At 50.5% G+C, this 26,150-nt stretch overlaps 1 protein-coding gene and 1 non-coding gene across 2 annotated transcripts; one reads left to right on the forward strand and one right to left on the reverse strand.

Moving 5' to 3' along the window:
* Nucleotides 1–4,900: 4,900 nt before the first annotated feature.
* Nucleotides 4,901–6,811, reverse strand: LOC144100340 (uncharacterized). Its single transcript, XM_077633313.1, has 2 exons — nucleotides 6,634–6,811; nucleotides 4,901–5,370 (listed from the first exon to the last, which is right to left on the reverse strand). Exons 1-2 carry the CDS (start codon nucleotides 6,751–6,753, stop codon nucleotides 5,125–5,127), a joined length of 366 nt encoding a protein of 121 aa, XP_077489439.1. The 5' UTR covers nucleotides 6,754–6,811; the 3' UTR covers nucleotides 4,901–5,124.
* A 3,022-nt stretch (nucleotides 6,812–9,833) lies between these two features.
* Nucleotides 9,834–9,906, forward strand: TRNAS-ACU (transfer RNA serine (anticodon ACU)). Its single transcript has one exon. It is a non-coding gene; the product is annotated as a tRNA-Ser (tRNA).
* Nucleotides 9,907–26,150: the final 16,244 nt, after the last annotated feature.

Below are 26,150 nucleotides of genomic sequence, written 5' to 3' on the forward strand. Positions count from 1 at the left end.
CTCTTCAGCATTGTCTACTCTATCTGATGTTCTCGCTACTCACACTATTACCACTACTGTAAATGAAGATGACCCAAACCCGGACATACATCTCTTAAATCTGTGGGCTCTTCGTCGCCAGGCGGATCTTTACGCTACTCGTCACCCCGATGACCCTTCGGCTCTTCCTACTCTTCACCGCGCTACCGCACGGGCGCGGCGCTATGCAAAGCGGCTAGGCAGGCAACGCTGGGCTGCATGGTGTGCCCGCCTGTCCTCTACGCAGGGCAATCGACATCTTTGGAGAGTGTTTCACGCCATGGAGCGCCCTTCTCAGGTTGCAGATTACACAGAGGGCATTCGCCTCGCGCTAAATGTGGATGAGGACACATTTGCACAACAAGCGGCCCGTCAATTTTTTCCAAACCATGACTGCACCGCTACGTCTCCACCTGACTTATCGGTAACAGAGCCCCCCGATGGGATTACTTCTGACCTCACCATGGCAGAGCTGCTGGCCTCCATTGACCGTTTAAAAACTACTACTACTCCCGGGCACGACGGCATACCTAACTCCTTATTCCGTAACTTGGAAGGGAGGGCTTTGGAAACCCTACTTGATACTTTTAACGAAGTGTGGCTTTCTGGCATCATGCCGGGAGACTGGAAGCATTCTATTGTGGTTCCAATCCCCAAGTCAGGTCAGTCTCCAGTATCTCTCTCGGCCCTTCGTCCAATTTCCCTTACCCCTACCATCTGCAAGCTTTATGAAAACATTCTAGCCGCACGCTTATCATGGTGGCTGGAATCCCATGATTGTTACCCAGATTCCCAAATTGGTTTCCGCCCACATATTGGAACGGAGGACGGCCTTGCTACTTTGGCTGCTGACGTGCTTGACCACTCTCCACAGAGTCACCTTGTACGAACCGTAATCGCTACAGACATAACAAAGGCATATGATAACATCCTTCACTCTGCCATTCTTGCCTCCCTTCAAACTCTTGGTCTCCCTCACCGGTTCCTCCTCTCCATTCACGCCTTTTTAGCAAATCGAACCTTCAGCGTGCGTGTCCACGGAAAGCCCTTTGGTAATTTCACTTCCAATAGAGGAGTGCCGCAGGGCTCCGTTCTCGCCCCCACATTATTTAATGTGGCTTTAATTCCTCTGGTTCGAGCCCTAGAGACCATCCCTTCTATCCGCGTGCTTGCATATGCCGATGATATCACCTTGTGGTGCTGTCATCCAGATGCGTCTATTCATCAGTCGGTCCTTCAACACGTGCTGGATGTATTGACATCTCGCCTCCCACCTTTGGGTCTAACACTCTCTCCTACTAAATCATGTTTCATTCGAATTGGAAATAAAGCCGCCTTACGGAAAGCTCCCCCTTTAAATTTTACGGTACATAATTCTCTGATTCCTCAGGTAGAAACTGTTCGTATTCTTGGTCTTCTCCTCCATACATCTGGGACTGGCACCCCGTGGCTGACAGCCACCCGTAAATCGGCTCACGCTACTCTAGGTCTGATTCGTCGCATAGCTATGCGCTCTGGTGGCGCACGTGCTCATACGGCCCGCCAGCTTGTGCGCTCTATCCTTCAGCCACGGATAGTATATCAGGCTCAATTTCAACGTCTCACCCGCAGACAGTGGGACTCCCTTGAAGCTATCAATCGTGAGGCTATGCGCGTCATAACATATCTGCCTCGTTTAACACCCATACCTGTGCTACAGGAGTTCGCCCAACTTAATACACTCAGTGAGATCATCGACCAACGGGTGGCAAATAGAGCTCGAAAACAGTCTCTCAAACTTCATCGTTTAAAGACACTTCCACCGTGGTCCTATTGCCAGCTCACTGACAATCGCCCCACTGTTTCCCCGTCGGTATCAGCAGCGTATCTGCCTGAAGGGTGCATATTATACACGGATGCATCTCATTCTGCAGAGAGGGGAGTTACTGCTGTGTATAGTCCATCTCATCCGCATCTCAACTCTCGCGCGACGTATACTGCGGATATGTGCACTCCCCTGGCATTGGAACTTCAAGCCATTTACAATGCCATTGCTTCCCTTCCGCTCGTTCCAACATTCAATACAGTTCACATTTACACCGACTCCCGCGCCGCCCTTAAACAGCTGAAGGCTGTTCGACGAACGTTCCAGATTTCACAATCTATTCATGTGCTCTGCAGACGATCCGCCACCTTCCCCTCTTCCCCCAGATCCGTTCCTGTCCCACGTTTCCGATTCCGAAGTTCTGCGCCAGCGAACACGCGCTCTAATTCCTCCGTGTTCGCACCCTCTCCCCCGTAGTCTTACTCGGCAGGAGGAGGTATCCGTACGCCGGATTCGGGCAGGGGCGGCTCTGACACCATCTGTCCGTCATCGGTGGCGTGCCAAAGATCTGCCACTACCTGACAGGTGCCCTCACTGTGGCGCTGCACCGGACATATGTGATGTGCGGCACTTGTTGTGGACGTGCCCAGCGACGGCTGCTATCAGAAAACGGCTCCTCAGGGAGGTGGGCCTGCGGTGGAACCGCGAAAGTGACTTCGTGAAGTGGACGATGGACAACCGTTTCATTAACAACCTCTGCGACTACCTCAGCGCAACGGTTCTTCACTCCTTCTTTTACCTTTCAATCCCGTGCATTCCTTCCCCCTTTCCTTTTTCAACTTATGCCTCATGGCACACTTCTCGAATAAAAAAAAAAAAAAAGAGGAGACGGAGCTTAAAAAGAAAATATTTATGAAATGCCCACAACAATCTCGGTTGTTATTAAAAAATAATATTTAAATTGGTTTTTTGAGGAAAGGAAATGACGCAGTAATTGTATCATCTATTTTGACACCCGAACGACGCTGTAAGAGAAGGGAGGGAGGTGGGACTGAATGAAGAGAGAATGAGGAACCGTAGCGGAGGGTGAAAAAAAATAGCTGCGGTTTTACTACTGCTTAATCTGGTTATAGAGCGAAATTTGATGCATCGGGTAAGTAGGCAATTTTTCGTGTCTGTAACGTTGAGAGCATTCCCCGCCCTTACTGAAAGCGAATATTGGTTTTTGGGAAAGGAAATGGCGCAGTATCTGCGTCACAAATCGGCTGACCCCTGAACCGCACCGTAAGGAAAGGGATAAAGGAGGGACTGAAAGAAGAAGGAAGAAAGAAGTGCCGTAGTGGAGGGCTCCGAGATAATTTAGACCACCTGGGGTTCTTTAACGCGCACTGACATCTCACAGCACACGGCCGCCCTTTGCGTATCGCCTCCATCGAAACGCTGCCGCCGTGGTCGGATACGAACCCGGGTAGTCCGGATCAGTAAGCCGGGGTAAGCGAAGATATGTTTTTTGGCGGTTCAATGAAATGGCGCAGTATTTGTCTCTCATCTCGGCGGACACCCGAACTGCGCCGTAAGGGAGGGGATAAAGGAGGAAGTCAAAGCAGACAGGAAGACAGAGGCGCTGTAGTGGAGGGCTCAAGAATAATTTCGACCACCTGGGGATCTTTAACGTACCCGCCGCGGTGGCTCAGTGGTTAGTGCACTCGGCTACTGATGCGGAGTTCCTGGATTCCAACCCGACCGCGGCGGCAGCGTTTCGATGAAGTAGAAACGCTGAGGTGCTGTGCGATGTGGTAGTGGCTTTTCTTTATTAAAATAATAGTAAAAAGGAAGGAAAAGATTTTTGCTAGCCCCGGCATCTGCCATCGATACTGAAGCACCTGAGCTTTGGCAGCGGAAATAAAGGATAGCAGGCAGAATGGAGTTCCCGGGTTCGAACCCGACCGCGGCGGCTGCGTTTTTATGGAGGAAAAACGCTAAGGCGCCCGCGTGCTGTGCGATGTCAGTGCACCTTAAAGATCCCCAGGTGGTCGAAATTATTCCGGAGCCCTCCACTATGGCACCTATTCTTCCTTTCCTCTTTCACTTCCTCCTTTATCCCTTCCCTTACGCTGCGGGTCAGGTGTCCAACGATATATAAGACATATACTGCGCCATTTCCTTTCCCCAAAAAAACCAATTATTATTATTCATGAGTATTCAAAAGAGAGAAGCACTCAAGGAAGGAAGGAAGAAAGAAATAAAGAAAGGAAGAAAGAAAGGAAGAGGTGCCGTAGTGGAGGGCTCCGGAATAATTTCGACCACCTGGGAATCTTTAACGTGCACTGACATCGCACAGCACGTGGGCGCCTTAGCGTTTCGCCGCCATCGAAACGGGGCCGCCGCGGTCGGGTTTGAACCCGGGTACTCCGGATCAGTATCCGAGCGCCCTAACCACTGAGCCACTGCGGCGGGTCTTAGCATCCGGAGGTCACCTGGACTGGGCTTCCTCTCTTTTTCATTTTTGTTTTTCTATTTTTTTCTGCGAGGACCAATAAAAAGGTAAAGGGCGTAAACTCTCATTTGAGGAAATTAAATTCGCATTCTTGGCTCACATTTTAGGTGGACACTTGAAGCCCTCACTGAGAAAAATGAAGCAGCCCGCGTAACATTAAGCGCAATTGCTACTGTTGAAGCTCCTAAATGGCTGATTACAAAGCCATAAGAGCTTTCGCTGTAAGAATTAAAAGTTGGAGAAATTGAAAACTTTTTCCGTGCCTGCAGTGTGATATGCAGAGAATCCCAGGCCGCTAAAGGGACTGACTAGCGGTAACACGCCACACCGTTAAGTCGGAACTTAACTTCACTCCGGATTTTTTCACGTACCTGGTTGGTCGCAACATACAAGCTGTCGTTTCATCCATGCAAATCTTAAAGCGTTGGGTTCCGAAGGTGCCAATTGGGACTCTGTGTTTCGCCGATGAGTCGCAAGCAACCGCTCTAAAAGATGCTCTGAACATACACAGATGTGAATATTTTTATTCCAACCACGCCTGTCACTCCAATTACTACTGTAAAAAGCGAACTCTGGCGTGGTATCGAATCAGTATACTCTGGAGCGCTGGGATATTCTCCAGTGGGATAGCAGGCATATTTAAATCGACGCCGACGGGCGTGCTCAAGGCGGAGGTGCTCGTCCCGGTCACTCTTCTGCGCGAAGAGCTTCTTGCAGAAGCCGCGCGCGAAGTCTCCTTAGGTCCTGCAGAAACGCCCTTGAGCAGCGGCTGCGCCGGCGGATTCATCGCCGCACTTCAGAGCCGCTACCCGATGTGGGTTCCCACGTGCAGGGCCATTGTTCTTCTGCTCTTGCACGGTTGCTGGCCCATGCGGCATAGCGGGGTAAAGAAGAGAGAGGCGTCGTAGCGATCATTCTCGTATCCTTCGTGGGTTACGGGCCTGGTCAGAAGTTGGAAGTCGACTCGGCAATCCCAGCATTCGTGGATGGTCTGCTCCCCAGGCGGCAGGACTGACTGGAGCCGCCTTCTGCGCTGGGACATGTGGAGCTGCTGCATGGACAAGGAAGGAGACTTCATCGGTATGTAAGTCATAGGTTCTCGTTCACTCGTAGCTACTGTTCCGTTCTCCGATGTGCGATAATCAAATGCTGCGTGTTCCGAGAGTGCACATTGTTAGAGATTTCGTCCTTCATTATGAGGCAATGCTCTCGCTCACTGTAAATATTCATTGAAAAAAATCTGGGCTTAACGTGGCTTGAACCTAGTTATACGAGTGAAAGCTCTGTTAAGCCTGGTCTCCACTGTCTCAAATCAAATTTCAGAGCCAAATTTCCAGGTTAGGTACTGAATGCTGTCATATGATAACGTGGTCATGCTACCATAGTTTGGGCCATACCACCTCGCAGTTAAGTTCGGTTTGGCCTCTTGAGGCACTGAATGTCATTGTAGAGGAGTTGAGCTTTCGCTCTTAAAGTACTAACGCCATTATTAGAGCGAGTCTGCTACAGGAATGCTGGGCCAGAATTATTCATGGAAAACTCGCCTAAAAATGTGAACAAGTGTTTTAGCATCGAACACTCAGTGCGCAGTGAATTACGTTGAATAGTCACTGATTACATCAGAATAGGTTGCTAAAAGCCAAGGAATGGCGTAGAAAAATTGAGAAATGGATCGGTCGGACATATAGCAAGAACGCCTGTACTACAATCGGAAGCGGGGGAATGACACCGATTAGGCGCCGCCCTCGGACGCTTCTCAAGCACAGAGCAAGGCCGTCGGCCAAGAAGCTCTGTTCAGAAGGCGCGTTCGCTCATGTCCTGCCACTCCATTTAAGTGATATATGCAAGCCGCTTCGGCGTGTGGCTTCGCATCTTTGGTCAGACTGCGATAACGGCTAGCGGAAAGGTTCCCTTAACAGAGCGTCTTCAGCAGCTTAGGCTGTGAGCTGGGCCTGCGCACTCATCGTGGTTGTTCTATAACATTCTTATAAAAATAGCTTTCGTCTTCCACTTCGGTTCATCTCTTGAACAATAATGATACGCTTAATAGGGCGAGCATACATACAAACGGAAAGCGGACGTTAATGCATCTACCCTTTGTTCAGCTACTCTTTCTGAAAAATGACGGCTGCCGGCTTCATTCAGACTACTGGCACCTGTGCTTAGTGCGGAAGGACTGTACATTATCGGTGCCCCCGATAGAAATGGCACGACTACATTCAAACATATTCTGAACCTAGTACATGCCGAACGACCACTAGGCACCTTCGCGTCCTGAACTGCCTGTAATTGTCGGAAGAGAGTCAGGGATTACCTCCACAGAGTCGAAACTGTCAGCAGCCTGCGTGTGCCTCGCTTCAGTCTCCGCTATGGAAGGACGCCAGGTGGAAACGAGGCAGGGGGTGAGAGGCGTGTCCATGTCACCGGTCTTCATGGAACAGCTGGTACCCACCACTGCTGCGTCGGCGATGAAGGTAGAACGACCTACGTGGCAGCGGTGAGCGAGAGCGGACTAGCAGCGACGAATGCTGCACCGAGGCACGCTACGAATGGAGGCACGAGCACGACACGAGCGGACGGCGGCGATGGTGATGAACACGTGAACGGTATGACGTAATTCGCGAGAGATACAAAGGGAGATGAAATGCCACGTAGGCGAAGAGGAGACAGAGCTAAAAAAAAGAAAACATTCGTAAAGTGCCCATAATAAATCGCTTTTGCTATTAAGAAAAATAACATTAAAATTGGTTTTTCATGAAAGGAAATAGTAGTAGTAGTAGCAGTAGTAGTAAGTGTTTTTTTATTAAAATAATAATAAAAAGGAAGGAAAAGATTTTTGCTAGCCCCGGCATATGCCCTCGATACTGAAGCACCTGAGCTGGGGCAGCGGAAATAAAGGATAGCAGGCAGAATGGAGAAATTAAATGAAAGAGGCGATGGGACAGGAAGAGGGGGATGGGAGAGAGGTAATATGTACAAACTATTTACACAATAAGAAATGTCTCTAGGTTGTGCGCGTGATTAGTTCATTTTAGAGGAATTAAATCACACGTGCACAGCACTGTGTTGGTTACAACTGGCGTGGGGCGTCCAGTTATTAATCTTTCAAGCTGGAACTCGCGGAGCGTTCGGTCACTGCGTGTAACTACCTGACGGAGAACAGACCGGACGTCAAGCCCATGTGTTTGAGGAATGCACAGAGGCTCACCAAAGTTCGCTCACGAGTGCGCGCACTGCCCTGCGGCTACAATAGCATCGTGATGGAGTCTGGTAGTATGCCCTGCGCCCTATAGGCCGCGAGAATATCGCGACGAGCATCGGCGAACTCGGCACAGTGAAGGAGCAGGTGTTCTAGTGTTTCCACTGCACGGCACCCATCACACACATCACTCGTCGCGGTTTCGTGACGCACCCGTCGTTCCCCAGGCCACACGTAGCCAATGCTTTGCGCAGATGCGATGTCGTACCTAGTGAAGTGCATTATTGCTAGTTCAAAACTGCTCAACCCTCGAATCCGTTCTTGCGTGTCGTGCTCGTGCCGCCATTGGTTGGTTATTTAATAATTAATAATTGGTTTTTGGGGAAAGAAAATGGCGCAGTATCTGTCTCATATATCGTTGAACACCTTGACCGTGCCGTAAGGGAAGGGATAAAGGAGGGAGTGAAAGAAGAAAGGAAGAAGGAGGTGCCGTAGATGGAGGGCTCCGGAATAATTTCGACCACCTGGGGATCTTTAATGTGCACTGACATCGCACAGCACAGGGGCGCCTTGGCGTTTTTCCTCCATAAAAACGCAGCCGCCGCGGTCGGGTTCGAACCCGGGAACTCCGGATCAGTAGTCGAGCGCCCTAACCACTGAGCCACCGCGGCGGGGTGCACAGCACACTTGTGCGTTTGCGTTTCTGCTCTATCGAAACGTGACCGCCGTGGCCGGGTTCGAACACCGGAACGAGCGCTGTAGCCACTGAACTACCGCGGCAGGTGATGCAAAGGTGGCACTTGTGTGCACATCGGTACCCTGAGCTTTCATTGTGCCGAAATTGCAGCCGAATGCAGTGTTCAATGCACTGATGTGCACGCTGCGTTTCCGCGTAAGTTCGGCTCAGTTAGGGGAACTTATCTCTCTATAACATGCACAGAAAGGGAATAAGAAAAAAGGGAAATATTCTCCATGGCACGCGACGCAAAGCCGCTACCTCGCCCCTGCACGAGCCATGCGTCCGTAGCCCGAGCTGGTCGGCACATATGTTCTGTTCAAGGCTCGTATGCTTTGCCGTGACTAATTTGAAAGGTTCGCCACGCCAAAGAACACCACGTTGTATGGGTCTCGCCGCGGTCGCTCAGTGATTTGGAGGCTCGGCTACTGAGCAGGGAATACATGGGTTCGAACTAGACATGTAAGATTTCCTTCAAGTCTGAATGGCATTAAAGAAAATGTTGCGAGTTTTTTAAAGAAAATGGGAAATTTTGCTAAAAATGGGAAACATGACAAGAACAGATTTTTAATTTCCTATATAGCACAGATCTCAATAGCAATGGCCATTAGTTCAAACGAATGTGTAGATATAAATTGATATTTGTGGGACAAATTTGTTCAATTACACAACTAGCCAATAAACACTCCGTGTGGGACGCGCGCAGGGATTGTTGCTGGATGCGGCACTAGACGTTACCGTAGCAAGCCTGCTAAGTAAGGCCTTTGCTCGCTCAGATGAATTGTATTCGGAGAAAACCGCTGACGTGTGCTGAAACATTTCACATTTTGTGCCGTGTGCGCCAGGCTGCAGCGTGTGCAGCGATATTACTCTACTGGATTCCTGAGATCAAACATTAAATATTTATTGTTTAGGTTCAGCCCGGCGCATCCATGTGATGTACGTCAAAATTGTTCCTAAAAAAGACGCAAATGTTAAGCAATAACTGCTTGAACTTCAAACAATTATTAGGAAATTTTCTTCTTTCTTTTCGCGTGTTGCGAAAAAAGGAAAAAAGAACGCGTGCTGTGCGATGTCAGTGCACGTTAAAGATCCCCCAGAGTGGTCGAAATTATTCCGGAGCCCTCCACTACGGCACCTATTCTTCCTTTATTCTTTCAACTTCCTCCTTTATACCTTCCCTTACGGCGCGGTTCAGGTGTCCAAGGATATATGAGACAGATACTGCGCCATTTCCTTTCCCCGAAAACCAATTATTATTATTATTATTAAAGCGTGTTTTCCCAGAAATGTGTTTTTTTTCGCCTTTTACATCTCTAGTTGGAATCCAGCCTCGGTGGTAGCGTTTCGATAGAGGGGAAACGAAAAAGTTGCCCGTGTGCTGTGCGATGTTACTGCATGCAAAATATACCCTGATTGTTGAAATTAATCTGGAGATCTCCACTACGGCACTTCTTTCTTCTTTGATTCCTACCTTCGTACCTTCTTGTAACGGCGTCGTTGAGGTTCCCACGCGTAAAGTGAGCCACTGTGCGATTTCCTTTCCTCAAAACCGACTCTCTTGCTCAGCCTAGCACCCGCCGCGGTGGCTCAGTGGTTAGGGCGCTCGACTACTGATCCGGAGTTCCCGGGTTCGAACCCGGGCCGCGGCGGCTGCGTTTTTTATGGAGGAAAAAACGCTATGGTGCCCCGTGTGCTGTGCGATGTCAGTGCACGTTAAAGATCCCCAGGTGGTCGAAATTATTCCGGAGCCCTCCACTACGGCACCTATCTCTTCCTTTCTTCTTTCACTCCCTCCTTTGTCCCTTCCCTTACGGCGCGGTTCAGGTGTCCAACGATATATGAGACAGATACTGCGCCATTTCCTTTCCCCCCCAAAAAACCAATTATTATTATTATTGCTCAGCCTAGCAGCTCAGGAGCGTGGTATTGCTACCAGTGGGCAGAGCACGCAGGTTCCATAACACCTGAAGAAATTTCAGGTGAATGGATTGCGTGACTGCACCGAAATTAGCTTCCTCCCGCACACTCACGTCCCGTAAACTTTTAATCGCGATAGCACATACGAACCCAAGTTTCTCCTCCGTGCAGCAACTCCACACCTCCCAGCGCAGAGGACGCCTCCAGTACGTTCTGCAGTGCCGAGTCAACTTCCAACTTTCCACCAGGCTCGCAACCCACGAAGTGTACGAGCATGAGCGCAACGACGCCCCGGCCACTGCCGCCTCCGACGTGTCGCGAGTGCCAGCAACACATCGGGAGCACCGCCACCATTGCTCAGCACGTGAGCACAACACATCGGAGAGCGGCTTTGCCTGATATGATGCGCAGAGTTTGCAACGCAGCCGCTTCCTTCAGGCGGTTCCCACAAGACTGGGGGACACATCCCGCGTGGCTTCTGTGAGAAGCTGTTTGCTCACAACAGCCACCCGGACCCAGCACCTCCTCCTGGAGAGCTCCTGGCGGCGTCTATTGATGCATCCGCGCTCTCCGTCTAGCAAATCGAGCAGCGCGCCATACCGCATTGTTTCGATATCACGCCGGGATTCGCCCTTGAGACCAGTGACTCGGAGCGAAATGCCCGGTTATAATAAAAGGATTGGAATCTGCCGATGCTAGGCCTACTTCTTTGAGTGCTGTAGCTTCTAACCCCTCAGCGGAACGGCAATTGACCCTCCACCTTTAAATCCCTACGGTGTTAAGACTCCCTTCTTTTCTTGCTGTTGAGCTCAAGGAAGCCCGGCCGAAGCGGTCGCCTTTCATGGAGCGACTTCAGACGCCCGTTGCCGTTCAATGCCAATGTACTATCAATTTCAAATGCAACATGAACGATAATACTGGAATTCGATCTGAACTGCAGAACGAGAAGATATTACTTATACAGTAAATATTTGGCATCGAAGGCGAAGAGACGGCTGCTCGAAATGTTGATGGACCATGACTGTATTTGTATGAGTGTCTAAAGTCAGCCAGGCCTCCTGAAATCATTGTCGTGACTTCTCTGCGCCTGTGTTTCTTTCTCGCGATGTCGCGAAGAGAAGCTTCGCTGGCCACCGCACAACAACAGAATGTTGTCGGCGCTTTTGTTTATTTCCGATTCAGGGGTCAAAAAGACAACAGCAGCAGAGCTAAATAACAATTCCCGATACAATAATAATCAAAGTGGCAGCCACAACTGAGTCTGCGCTTGTGATTACAGAAAGTTCTAACTTTGCCAGTATCATTCAACATCCATTGAGTGAGGTTGCTCGCTCTAAGAATTGCAAAGGTGTTTGTAATCTCCATCAGCGTGTCTAACTGCCATTCTCGTTCTTCATACACTGTGGAGGAACAGCACGATGAATGACTCGTATGGCACAACCCGTTTATAATCTACAGGTAGCATCACTAAACCATATGGCGTGACTAGCGGGTCCTTTATTAACGTCCACTGCAAGATGCCCCAGAGAAATTCTGTGCCACAAGCACGACACGAGCGGACGGTGCGATGGTGATGAACACTTTAACGGTATGACGTAATTCGCGAGAGCTACAAAGGGAGAAGAAAAGTCACGTAAGCGAAGAGGAGACGGAGCTTAAAAAGAAAATATTCATGAAATGCCCCCAATAATCGCTTTTATTGTTAACAAAATAATATAAAATCGGTTTTTGAGGAAAGGAAATGACGCAGTAATTGTCTCAAATCTCTGTAGACATCTGAACGGCGCTGTAAGAGAAGGGAGGGAGGTAGGACTGAAAGAAGACAGAATGAGGAGCCGTAGCGGAGGGTAAAAAAAAAATTAGCTGCGGTTTTACTAATGCTTAATCTGGTTAGAGAGCGAAACCTGTGGTGCATCGGGTAAGTAGGCCCTTTTTGGCGTCTGTAACGTTGAGAGCGTTCCCCGCCTTTACTGAAAGCGAATATTGGTTTTATGGAAAGGAAATGGTGCAGTATCTGTCTCATAAATCGGCGGGACCCTGAACCGCACAGTAAGAGAAGGTTTAAAGGAGGGACTTAAAGAAGAAAGGAAGAAAGAAGTGCCGTAGTGTAGGGGTCCGGAATAATTTAGACCCCCTGGGGATCTTTAACATGCACTGACATCTAACAGCACACGGGCGCCTCTTGCGCTTCGCCTCCATCGAAACGCTGCCGCCGCGGTCGAGTTCGAACGCGGGTACTCCGGATCAGTAGCCGGGGTAAGCGAATGAGTGAGTTAGTGATTAAACTTTATTGCTCTAATAAAGGAGCCTTGCTGCTTGCCCGAAGATTTCCGATGTGTTCCAGGCTGAGCGTGGTTGGCGCCCCTAGTCCAAGGCGCCACTGTCCCTGGCCATCCGGCATGCGTGGCTCACTAGGTCTCTTTGGAACTTGAGCTGGCTGCTGGTTAGCCTGTCCTCCCACTGCTCCGCATTTGGCTCTTTGTTACCTCGGAAAGCTACATTGTGTATGCATTCCCATGTGATATGATACAACGTAGGGGTTGCCCCGCACCACGGACATGTATGCCTATACTGCTCCGGATACATCTCATCTAGAAACGTGAAGGTTGTGGAGGGCTCCTGTTTGGAGTCTTCTCCAACTTGTCGCTTCATATTGTGTTAGCAGAGGATGTGGCTAGGGATATTTTCGTCTTCTGCCTTTGATGAGGTGTAGGATAGCTGCGTACGTGAGCTCTACCGTTATCTCCGGGCCATCCGAGGCGGTTGACGCACCAGCTCGGATAGTAAGCTCGCGAGCTCGCTTGTCCGCCTTCAGAATGCCTTCGACTGCGGCGTGTCCTGGTACTCAGTAGATACTATGTTGGATCTTTTCGTTGGTTCACTGCATTTTCCAGAGAATCCTTAGTGATTTCTTGCTGATTATTCTTACCATGTAGCGTCTGCATGCTACTTGGGAATTGGTTATGATTGTGAGATTTGTTGGTGCGATAACCCTCGGCTGCCGCTAGAGCTGCGGTGATCTCCTCTGCCTCAGTTATCGTCCCATTTCTCGCGGATGCGCCGCTGATGAGGCCACCCTCCTTTGATGTGACAACCGATACCGTTTTCTTGATGCTTTGGCTACGAGTCCACGGGTACAGAGTGGAGTCAGTGTAGACTACCTGATCTTGTGATCTTGTGTGGCTATCTTCGCCTCTACATATGCAGCCCTTGCCTGTCTTCTGGCTGCGCGTAGATTTGGTTCCTTATTCCTGGGTATAGGGCTAACCTGGTAGGTTCGAGGTATTTCGTCTGGGATGTTTGCCGATCTATCCTCTTTGTCCAGGACCCACTAATAGTTCAGCATTCTTAGGAGGGCCCTCCCTGTTGCCGAGTTCCTTAGCCTTTGGATCTATGACATGACTTGTGCCCTGCTTAACTCTCGTCGAACGTGTTGTGCAGCCCCAGTTCCGCCAGCTTGTCGTTAAAGGAAATGGCGCAGTATTTGTCTCTCATCTCGGCGGATACCCGAACTGCGTCGTAAGGAAGGGAATAAAGGAGGGAGTCAAAGAAGACAGGAAGAAAGAGGTGCCTTAGTGGAGGGCTCAAGAATAAATTCGACCACCTGGGGGCACAGCGGTTAGGGCGCTCGGCTACGGATCCGGAGTTCCCGGGTTCTAACGCGACCGCGGCGGGTGGGTTTTGATAAAGGAGAAACGCTGCTGTGCGATGTGGTGGTGGTAGTGGCTTTTTTATTAAAATAATAGTAAAAAGGAAGGAAAAGATTTTTGCTAGCCCCGGCATCTGCCATCGATACTGAGCACCCGAGCTTTGGCAGCGGAAATAAATGATAGCAGGCAGAACGAAGAAATTAAATGAAAGGTGAGGGGACAGGAAGAGAGGATAGGGCGAGAAGTAATATATACAAACTACGCAATAATAAATGCGTCAAGGTTGTGCGCGTGATTAGTTCATTTTAGAGGAATTAAAACACGCGCACAGCATTGCGTTGACTGCAACTGGAGTGGGGCGTCCAGTTATTAATCGCTCAGGTTAGAACTCGCGGAGCGTTCGGTCACTGCGTGTAACTACCTGACGGAGAACATACGGGACGTCAAGCCCTTGTGTTAGAGGAATGCACACAGGCTAACCAAAGTTCGCTCGCGAGTGCGCGCACTGTATGCGGCCACAATAGCGTCTGGATGGAGTCTTGGTAGTGTGCGATGTCAATGCACGTTAAAGATCCCCAGGTGGTCGAAATTATTTGGGAGCCCTCCACTACTGTACACATCTCTTCCGTTCTTCTTTCACTCCCTCCTTTATCACTTCCCTTACGGCGCGGTACAGGTGTCCGCTGATATCTGAGACAGATACTGCGCGGTTTCCTTTTCTCCAAAACCAATTTCAAACAATTTTTCGAACCTGCCGCGGTGGCTCAGTGGTTTGGGCGCTCGCCTACTGATCCGGAGTTCCCGGGTTTGAACCCGACCGCGGCGGCTGCGTTTTTATGGGGGCAAAACGCTAAGGCGGCCGTGTGCTGTGCGATATCAGTGCACGTTAAAGATCCCCAGGTGGTCGAAATTATTCCGGACCCCTCCACTACGGCAGCTCTTTCTTCCTTTCTTTCCCTTTCTCCTTTATTCCTTCCCTTACGGCGCGGTTCAGGTGTCCATCGATATATAAGACAGATACCGCGCCATTTCCTTTTTCCCCAAACCAATTATTATTATTACGAGTAAAGTGGAACTGATGTGGTGGTGGTAGTGGTTTTATTAAAAATAATAGCAAAAAGGAAGGAAAAGATTTTTGCTAGCCCCGGCATCTGCCATCGATACTGAAACATCTGAGCTGGGGCAGCGGAAATAAAGGATAGCAGGCAGAATGGAGAAATGAAATGAAAGAGGTAAGGGGACAGGAAGAGAGGATAGGGGGAGAAGTAATATGTACAAATTATTTACACAATAAGAAATGTGCCCAGGTCGTGCGCGAGATTAGTTCATTTTAGAGGAATTAATTCACACATCCGCACAGCACTGTGTTGGTTACAACTGGAGTGGGGCGTCCAGTTATTAATTGTTCAAGGTAGAACTCGCGGAGCGTTCGGTCACTGCGTGTAACTACCTGACGGAGAACAGACGGGACGTCAAGCCCGTGTGTTAGAGGAATGCACAGAGGCTCAGCAAAGTTCGCTCACGAGTGCGCTCATTGCCCTGCGCCCACAATAGCGTCTTGATGGAGTCTGGTAGATTGCCCTGCGCCCTATAGGCCGCGAGAATATCGCGACGAGCATCGGCGAACGCGGCAGAGGGAAGGAGCAGGTTTTCTTGTGTTTCCACTTCACCGCATTCGTCACACACATCACTAGTCGCGATTACGTGACGCACCCGTCGTTTCCCGGGCCACACGCAGCCAATACGCGCGCGGAGGATAATTGCACGTTGTGACCGTGTAAGTGCGCGACAGCCGGTGACACTGTCGATGCGCTCACCTCCCGCAATGCGTGGGTCGGGGTGCTGCTTTCGGAGATGGCCATGGATGGCCGCACGCACATCCTCCAACGCAAGGGGGAGATCGCTGGCAGGTAGTTGGTGTGCAGCGGTCGCGAGGTCGTCAGCTTCTTCATTGCCGGCGATGCCGCAGTGACCGGGCACCCACTGTGCACGCACGGCACAACCTCTCTGCGCGAGGCTCTCGATGCGCAAGCGAATTTCCCGCACTAGTGGGGTACCGCGTCCGTTAGATTGCAGGCGGCTGTGGGCGGCGCGGAAGTCGCACAGCTAAGCACTCCTGGGCGGCGGAGGGCCGAGGGTGAGCAGCAGGTCCAGCCCGAGCCGGATCCCCATCAAATGCGTAGTGGTGGAGGAGCCCAGGAATGCTTCGTGTTGCTGGCTGTGCAGTCGCAGGGCGGGGATGGTGGCCGCCGCAGCAAGGGAGCAGATGTCACGGGCCACTGAGCAGTCGGTGTACACGAGGAGATGGTCCTGGAGCTCGGAACTGAGCAATTGGGGCCGAAGATAGACGCGAGCGGGAGCACAAGACACTAGGGCTATTTTTTTTTACCTACACTTGCTGCACTAGTGTAGCCAGTGTAGCATGGTTTGATTTTTTTCAGTGTAGCAAAATTAGCCCCGCCAATCTACACGGGCGCATTTCTTTTACGCGTAGTGTAGAACGAAAGCTACACTTTCTGCACCGCTTTCTTTGGAGGTGTAGGATAGCAGACGAAAAAAGAAGGGGCGCGTTTCAAAAGCACAACGACATTTTATGATGGTAAATGCCGCCAGCGGTTGCAGCGCAGCCTCGAAAGTCCGTGACGTTCCTCCGCGATGAGGACGTTACCGTTGGGGCGGTGCACCCATGCCCCTAAGATAGTGGCAACCTTACCTTCGACGAAGATAAAATCGCTTGAACGACTGAAAGTACTTATTTTACTCTGCTGAACGGTACTTCGCGTTTGGGTATACGCCGCGTTCGTTCAGTTGGTATCAGCGCTGGGCGACTCACGTGAAAAATATAGTTATATTTGCATACATGGTAATCTACGTATCTATGTATAATAGTGCGAAGCTTCCTAAGCTTACAGTATCGTCTTTCACGTCTGTGTATTAATACAGCGGTGTCTCAAAGCGGTCGGCCAGCCCGTTGACTGAGAGTCGAGAAACAGCCATCGAAAGTCGCACCCATATGCCGCGGAACGCCGGTTTCAATTTCAACGCGGCGCATAACGCTGTTCCCCAAGTCACGACAGATGAATGGATGCTTTGTATTTTGCACGAGGAACTCGTCATCGACCCTTCATCCGACTTACTGCGCAAGAAATTTAGCGACAGCTTCGTGGTACGCTCCATGCATGGGCTTAGCAGACAAGTTTGTGTATTGCGCTCCATTTGAGGGTAAACAAAAATGTCCTTTGCATTTCTCTACCCTCATAAACACCACGCAAAAACGTTTTGAGGTACATATATCTTCATCTCATCTTGTAGTGTATTACGACGACTTTAACATTCAGAGCTTGTCGTCTGCTCCCTAGGACGGCGACGATCGGTATCACGCTATTGGCCGCCGCTAGTGCAGACGAGTGGATCGCCTCACGTCACAGCTTTAGCCACGCCCTCCACTCACGTACACCAGCTTGCACTGAGTGTAGGTTAAAAAATACCCCTACTAAAAGGAAGCAGAGAGAAAAGGAGGTCACGTGATCGCACGGTGCTCCGCTGAAGCGGCCTTCCCACATAGCACATCCGCCTAACCAGTCGCGTCTTCAACGTGTGACCAGGATGATGGAAGCCAGTGCCCACTCTCCGCGGCCGAAAATTGGATTTACCGGATACGCACTGGAGGACACCTGCAGCTGTACTTACAGGCCACCGGCAGCAGCTTTCCACAGCGGCAGTCACTGCGACGGATCGACACGTCACCCCACATGGTGAGTACTGCAGGGTCCACATGAAATGCTCAGCGATTTCATTCATACCAGAGCTGCGATGGTAGGCAGGGGGGTTCATAGCGAGACAGAGGTAATTCAGTGCAGTGTGATTTGAGCGTCTAGGCATTATTAAGCAGCCTACATTTTCATTTGCCCGGCGATCGAAGCGTTCTCTGTTCTGCAAACGTAGCTGCATGCGTTGCAGAGTTCGACGCACTTCTCTGCTAGTTTAGCCGATGTACTCTCTGCGTCTGTCTTTCAGTCTACGGCCGGTAACTTGATGTAGCCAGCATTTGAGTGTGCGATCTGATTCTGGACAGCGTGCTTCGCCTGCGAGGCATTTTACTGTGGAGGGGGATTCTACGTATTCGCTAAGCCTATAATAGCTTGAAGCGGTGCAAGATGGCGGCGATTCACACTCACGGCGCCCCGTCGGTCGGGGAGGCTATGGTGGCCATGAGTCTCTGCGACTATCCCTAGTGTCGGGAATTGCCACGTTCTACTGAAACTTAAAGAATTCTGTCCATTGGAGTGCGTCGATGAAAATGCTTGGAATAAAATAATGACGCGTTTCATTATAGCAACTGGATGGCGAATGATTTTTTCGGACTCTGGCCGCCGCCTAGGCTCTCTTAGAGGCCGGGCGACCATGGGGTAGGCTTAGTGGTTCCGCTTGTTCTAAATTTTTTGCCAGTGCATTCGGCGCCTCCGAGTAGTACGTACGGGAGCTACTGGTTCTGGACAGCTCCAGGTTTCTCATTCTCCGCGGACGTCCCCATTGCACTGCAATACGGACAGACGGCGCAGTTCGCGGACGTCTCTTTACGCAGCCGAGTACAAATCTGTTCTCTGTAATGGTTGCTGCCCGTCGCCGCAGTTGACGGGACGATATATTTTGAGTCTGTCCACTGAGACTGCACTGTAGGGCATATACGCATCCGACCGAGGTTAAGAATGAAACGCCCCCGACTGAAAATGAAACTTGACCGAGAGTGGAACGCTACGTTCTCAAAACTGACACTATTGACTTCTTCTTAGAATGAGTTTAGTACGCTCCTGACTGTGATTGGGTATCAAAAATTACCAACCTGAAACAGAACGCTGCCGGCTTATTAAGACGCCGCCGACGATTAGGACGCTATTAAGTTTGCGGCGAGAATTACCCTTATCGCGGACACGCATTTTAAGGTGTGCCTCCACGAACCACGCTTGGCAGCAATATTTAGCTCCATTGAAATAGTTGCCATAAAGACACCTGCCAAGCTTACTGTGTGGGCTGACGAACATACTGAAGTTCTCCATGGCCGACGTTATGCCTGACTTGTCTTTATGGTCTGACCGGTAATGGATACTTGGAAAGCAGTTCACTTTTCCAAGCTGACTACTGCGTACACTCAGGATGGTGAAAACAGGGCGTTTACATTTGCTTCCTTACATGAAAGAAAAAAAATTGAAAATTGGTTTTTGAGGACTGCCGGGTTCGTATCCGACCGCGGCGGCTGCGTTTTTATGGAGACAAAACGCTAAGGCGCCCGTACGTGTGCTGTGCGAAGTCAGCGCACGTTAAAGATCAAAAAGTGGTCGAAATTATTCCGGATACCTCCACTACAGTACCTCTTCCATTCGCTGTTCAGGTGTCCAACGATATATGAGATAGACACTGCGCCATTTCCTTTCCCCCAAACCAATTATTATTATTATTATTATTATTATTATTAAAATTGGTTTTGAGGAAAGTAAATGGCGTAGTGTATGTCTCGGATATTGGTGGACACCTGAACCACGCCGTAATGGAAGGAATAAAAGAGGGAGTGAAAGAAGAAAGGTGCCGTAGTGGAGGGCTCTGGAATAATTTCGACCACGGGGGATCTTTAACGAGCACTGACATGGCAGAGCTCAAGGGCGCCTTAGCATTTCTCCCCCATCGAAACACAGCTTCCGCGGACGGGTTCGAACCCGGGAACAGCGGGTTCAAAATCTGTTTTGAGAAAATTAGACGCAGCAACTGTCTCACCTCTCGATGGACACCTAAGCCGCGCCGTGATGGAGGGGTGGAAGGCGGGAAAGAGAAGTGCAGTAGTAGAGGGCTGCAGGGTAATTTCGATCAGCTGGGGATCTTAACTGGTACCTTCCTTTAGTAAGTGCCTGCAGAGCCCTGCCCTTTTCCCCAGCATTGCGATTGTCCACCTGTTTTATTGAGGGGCCATGTAGTGAAGGCAGCCTATTACCCAACTTCACTAGTTTTATTTTAGTATTGTTATTATAGAAATTATGATTGCAATAACTTTAAAAATTTTTGAAAGTACTTTAGCTGATAGGAAATGAGCGAAATTCCACGAGACGTGTCCGTTAGAGAGCAGTTCGGAGTCGTGGAAGCTAAGTGGCGCTACGCTATTGCCCAATTTGGAGGAGAGAACAAGAGAGGGACAGGGAGCCATTCGGACTACTCGCGCTCCAGGCACTGTCTGTAGGATCTACTGCTGCGCTGACATCGCACAGTTAAAGGGCGCCTTCTGCGTTTCGCCTCCATCGAAACGCTGCTGCCGCAGTCGATTTCGAACCCGTGTACTACGGCTCTAAAGCCGAGCAGCTCCTTATACTTGTATTGACCGTTCGGAGGAGGCGGGGGAGGAGAACGCATGGTGATCTCTTTTATTTTACATATAGTTAGAAATGCGATTGTCGTGTTTATGTGTGCCGTGTTTATTGTTACTTCCATGTTCTGTGTGGCCTGTCAAAGGTGCGTTCTCTCTTTTTGCGAATGCGTAGACAGCCCGTTCTGCCGAAAAGCCGTCGGCGTCGTATAGTTGTAGTTGTCGACAACGCGCTTCGAAAATATTCCTTCGCTTACGGCGTGGTTCGGGTGTCCACCGAGATTTGTGAGACAGGCGTCATTTCCTTTCCCTTAAAACCAATTTTCATTTCATTTTCCTTCCATTACGGCGCGGCATTGGCGTCCACCGAGATATGTGAGACAGACCTCATTTCATTAAATTGTCCAACGGGCAAGGCGTCGCGTAGAACGACTCCTATAACGCTGCAAAACGCTGTCGCGTCCACTCTTAGACGCGAATCCTAAGCGTCATCCAATTTTTTGCCTGGCGTATACAGGGTGTTTCATCTATGGCTAAAAATTTGTTTAAACAGGCTTTTTTGGGTTGAGAGCGCTCTGTGCGTGTGGCATTGCATTGTAAGTGGTGGTGTGCATCAAAATACACCTAACACGTGTTAATTGAATAGTTAACTTCTACTGCAAGACACCTCATTTATTGAAAGGTTTGTAGCACAGCGTAAGATAGCATCCTTATCTGTTTCAAATTTTCTAAAACTGTATTCTCGTCACCACTGCGGCGCAAGGAATTTCGGGGCGGAATACAGGCGAAGGCGAAACCATTCGCCTGAAACCACGCGGCCACAGAGCGCTAGCCACGCCTATATACGAGCGCGCGTCACGCGGGTGTTACGTGCTCTTTTCGCAGTGCCCGGATGGGAACGGCGATCGGGCAATGGTTGCATATTGATTGTATTTTCTGGGTTGTCTGATTTTACTGAAGGTGTATGACAGTTGCTAATCCGTATGCCAGTAGTGTATCCGAGTCTCTTGTTTTTAGTTCACATTATATGCCCGTTCATTGTAGTTATCCGTGTAGAATATTCATGTATACGTGTATATTCCTTTTTTGTGTCATTAATCAAGCGGTGAAGCTTCACCGTAATCATTATGACACCGGAAAACAAGAATAGGTGGCCAAATGCGCCAAGCTAGCCGCTTGGAGATGTACGGCTAGTGGGTCCGACCCTCGCACCTTTGACGCTGAAACGCTTGTACTTGCCTTCAAGCACCGTCAGGTTTAAGTGTAAGAAACTTTGAACCAAGGATATGAGCGCAGATCGTGTTGGGTGATAAGAACTAGTGAATAAGCCGGATTACCGATTTGCGGTCAATGTTCTACATGACAGTGTCCGAAAACAATTACTCATGTGACTTCGCTGTGTGGTGACGTCAATATTTCATGCAAACGACTGCCAGGGCACAGGAGACCTCTTGGCACGGAGAGTTCAGGATTATGGATTTTTATGACGCAAGGGCATCTATGGCCAAAGAGCGACGTGACACAAGTTATTTTCAATTTCTCAAGGTAGGGTGAGACCCATTTTCCAAACATGTCACCCTATATAAGCCGAGCACCAGACCAGGGAAAAGGTTGTACCCATTGTATAACCGGTGGTACCCGGCGGCACTGGGGATCGAAAACCGCACCTCCCGCATGCGAGGCGGACGTGAACCACTTGGCCACCGCTGCGGTATATGGCACGGAGGGAGGGGGATTCATAACTCACGCTCTACAGTAAAATTAAGTAGTCGAAACTTTGCCGAATTTGCGTACGGAAAACAAGCTCCGGTGCACGCGCGCTCTGCTTGTGCTCTCAACGAATAAACAACAGAAACGCGATTTAGTTCGCAGTTGACGATATAGTTGCCTTTGTCATGATCATCGCTGATCGCCATTTCATGTATCCCTCGCCGCAGAAGGCAGCGGCTGGGCGGTTCCAGGGTGAGGAATCGCAGACACTCTGTGCAGTGCTTTCGTTGCGTGGGTGCTGACGGTACGCCGACGCCGTCCCACCTGTCAGCTGGGGACGGGAAGCTCTCACAGGTGAGGTTGTGGAGGACCGCCGCCAGAGTTGAGCACATTACTGGCTTGTGCGCTTCGATATGCCGTTTTTGTTGTAGAGCGCGTTAAAAATTGGAGGAACACTCATGGAACGCCGGGTCCAAGTGCTTGCCGATGCACAGTCTCTTATATCTTCTGCACTTGCTCACAGGGGAGCTTCCTCTGGCGCGGGTGAGCAACTGTCGGTGACGTTGACGGATGTCATGGTGACGAGTGCACAAGTTTCCTTGACGTACCCGAAAAAAAGAAAGATTGCGCAAAAAGGAAAGTGTGGGTTCTTTTGCTGTTCTCCTTGCTACTGCACTGCCTGACGAATATTTTAAATGGGCCCTGTTCAGGTGTCAACCCTGGAGAAATGGAACTGCAGTCCTTCGCTCTAATGATGTGGAATAAGGGAACGTCGCCTACGAAAATGGTCTATAGGCAGCCTATAGACAGCCTATAGATGGACTTCTTATAGACTATTGCCTTGCTATAGATATTTATTTTTGTCTATATATACTCTGTAGACTGTTTACAGAAAAAGTCTACTGTCTATATGATAGGTGTTGCCTATAGGCTGTTCTGTAGTGTTTGTCTGCAGAGAGTCTATAGACTTTATAGACCGAAGTGAATGGACAATCTGTAGACTGCCTAAAAACATTTGCAAGGGGTATCTATACGCCTCAATATCGAATCGTAAATGAGAGTGTGCGGCCCTTGCGGAACTTCTACCAGCTTGGACATGACACCAGACACCCCATAGTTGTGCTCCACGCGTAGCATGCATCGTGCAGTGGTTCGAGCTATAGTGACCACTAGAGAATTAGACAAACGTGCGCCCTTTCACAATACCCCCGGCCTCCAGCACCACTGCTATGCCTTTCAAGATATTTTCCAGCATCGCGTGCTCCGAACGAAATTGACCAGCGGCTGTTTTGTGAAGAACAACACACACTGATGTAGTAGAGACCACACAGGAGGTTTATAATTTCGGCTCCATCGATGCTGGTGGGATAAGCAGCCGATTGCCAAATCCACTAATTCACCCTACGTTAAAGGACCCCAGGCGGTAGAGATTTCCGGAGACCTTCACTACGGTGTCCCTTGTAGCCTGAGTCGCTTTGGGACGTTAAACCCCATAAACAAATACATCCTCCACCCGCCACCCTTTCCATCGTCAAGTAACCGCCATTGCTGCTTCAGTGTGCGCTACCGGCTGGCCATCCCGGGGAGCGCCTTCGGAGTGTGCGCGCAGTGTTCGGACTCAATGCTGGGCATTGTTCTTAAGTTCGCAGCGAAAGCGAAGAGTGGTGGAACGTCACGTCCTTCGTGGCGTCACTCAAAAGCCAGCTTTGTTGCCTCGTGGGCTCCTGCACGTTGTGGGTTCGATATTGTCACGGACGCCGGTAGGACGTTCAATCCCTAGCAGAACAGTACCTGGCGAGCACACTGCGCAGAGCGTAGCCGGCAGGGCCTAGCACCGAGCGGAAGAGGACGAAGTCCGGCGCGCGGCAAAGGTCGAAGACAGACCGCACGGGGGAGCCGGTAGCGTGATGGCTAAACTAAGTGCGGCATTGCCCCTCCCCTCTGGAAAGGCATCGACTCGATGCCTGACAGTGAGGGGGAGCCACGTGTTGGTGTTAACAGAATCCCAGGCACCGAACGTGGTGAGAGTTGTCCTAGCGGGCATGGTATGGCTTGAGTCTTGCGACGTGCACAATTTCGGATGTCGGCGGGCGTCTGGAAGAACGAACACCCCCTTGCGGGCGCACTTCATACGTAACGTCGCTGAGTTGGCGGAGTACTTCGTAGGGGCCGAAGTAACGGCGCAAAAGCTTCTCGGAGCGACCGCGCAGACGGATGGGGCTCCAAACCCACACTTGATCGCCAGGCTGGAAAATGACTTCGCGGTGATGGAGGTTATAGCGGTGAGCATCGACTTCTTGCCGCACGCAGGTTCGTTGCCGAGCCAGCCGGCGGGCATCCTCTGCATGGCGAACGAATGCATCAGCGTCGGCAACAGATGGGCGGGCAATATCGGGCAACAACATCGTGTCCAACATAGTCACGACTTCACGACCGTGTACCAAACGAAATGGCGTGAATTCCGTCGTCTCTTGAAGGGCAGTATTGTAGGCAAACGTGACGTACGGAAGGATTTCGTCCCAGTTCTTATGGTCGTCGTCGACGTACATAGAAATCATATCAGCGATAGTCTTATTGAGGCGCTCGGTTAGGCCGTTGGTTTGAGGATGGTAAGCTGAGGTCTTACGATGACTTGTGCCACTGAGCCGCATAACTTCCTGAGTAAGCGTGGACGTGAACGCTGTGCCTCGGTCAGTTAAAACAACATAAGGGTCGCCATGGCGGAGGACTATGCTGATGATGAAAAAGTCAGGAATTTCAGCAGCAGTGGCGCGGGGAAGGGCTTTCGTCTCACAATACCGGGTGAGGTAGTCGGTGGCAACCACAATATACCGGTTACCCAATGATGACGTGGGAAATGGGCCCAGTAAGTCCATGCCTACTTGGTGGAAAGGAATTCTCGGCGGAGCAATGGGTTGGAGCAAGCCAGCCGGCTTGAAAGGTGGTTTCTTCCGACGTTGACACTCGCGGCAAGTACGTACATAACGCTTGACAGTCGCAGAAAGCCTGGGCCAGTAATAACGGTGACGAACTCATGCCATCGTTCGAGAAAACCCGAGGTGGCCGGAAGGAAGCTCGTCGTGGCATGCCTGCAAAACGTCAGTGCGGAGCGCCGTTGGAACCACGAGCAGGTAACCAGAGTCCGTCGGGGCGTAATTTCGTTTGTAGAGGACGCCATCTCGCAAGCAAAACGACGACAAGCCACGCGCGAATAGACGAGGCGGTAACGAGGCGGTACCCTCAAGATAATCGATGAGTGGCCGCAATTCCGTGTCGTCCCTCTGGTGTTGAGCGAGGTCGGACGTGGTCAGAGCACCATTAAAGAGGGGGTCATCTTCGAGGTCATCAGAGCTGGACGGGATAGGAGCACGGAACAAGCTGTCTGCATCGCTGTGTTTGCTGCCCGACTTGTAGACAACTGTTACATCAAATTCTTGCAAGCGAAGGCTCCAACGAGCTAGCCGGCCCGAGGGGTCTTTAAGATTCGCGAGCCAGCACAGTGAGTGGTGGTCACTCACGACCCGAAACGGGCGACCATACAAGTAGGGCCGGAACTTCGTTATCGCCCACACAACAGCAAGGCACTCCTTTTCAGTGGTTGAGTAATTGCCTCGGACCGAGACAACGTGCGGCTGCCGTAAGCAATCACACGCTCAACAACATCTTGCCACTGGACGAGGACTGCACCGAGGCCAATGTTGCTGGCATCGGTGTGAAGTTCTGTATCCGCCTCCTCGTCAAAATGGGCAAGAATGGGCGTTGTTTGTAGGCGTTTGCGGAGTTTTTCGAAGGCGTCCTGCTGTTCCTGTGCCCAGACGAAAGGCTGATCGTCTTTTGTCAGCCGTGTGAGAGGCTCAGCCAGCCTGGAGAAGTCTTGCACGAAGCGTCGGTAATATGCGCAGAGGCCAAGAAACCGGCGCACAGCTCGCTTATCAGTGGGAGTCGGGAACGCAGCTACAGCAGCCGTCTTGTCGGGGTCGGGCCTGACACCCTCAGGTGTCAAAACATGGCCCAAAAACTTAAGCGGTTGGTACGCGAAGTGGCATTTTTCGGGTTTTAGAGAGAGACCGGCTGATCGGATGGCCGTCAATACTGCACTCAACCGTTTGAGATGTTCTTCATAGGTCGCAGCGAAAATAACCACATCATCAAGATAGGCGAGACACGACTGCCATTTCAGGCCAACCAGGACAGTGTCCATCATTCTTTGAAAGGTGGCAGGAGCGGTACACAGGCCAAAGGGGAGCACCTTGAACTCGTACAAACC

This window comes from Amblyomma americanum, chromosome 8, assembly GCF_052857255.1.
Source record: "Amblyomma americanum isolate KBUSLIRL-KWMA chromosome 8, ASM5285725v1, whole genome shotgun sequence".
Taxonomy (NCBI): domain Eukaryota; kingdom Metazoa; phylum Arthropoda; class Arachnida; order Ixodida; family Ixodidae; genus Amblyomma; species Amblyomma americanum.

What these genes read in the sequence shown, in the direction of transcription:
- LOC144100340 (XM_077633313.1), bottom strand. Translation starts at nt 6,753, where the DNA reads ATGAAGACCGGTGACATGGACACGCCTCTCACCCCCTGCCTCGTTTCC. An exon ending in ACAGTTTCGACTCTGTGGAG is followed by an intron (nt 5,371 to 6,633) that starts GTAATCCCTGAC and finishes TTGTCCATGCAG; the next exon opens with CAGCTCCACATGTCCCAGCG.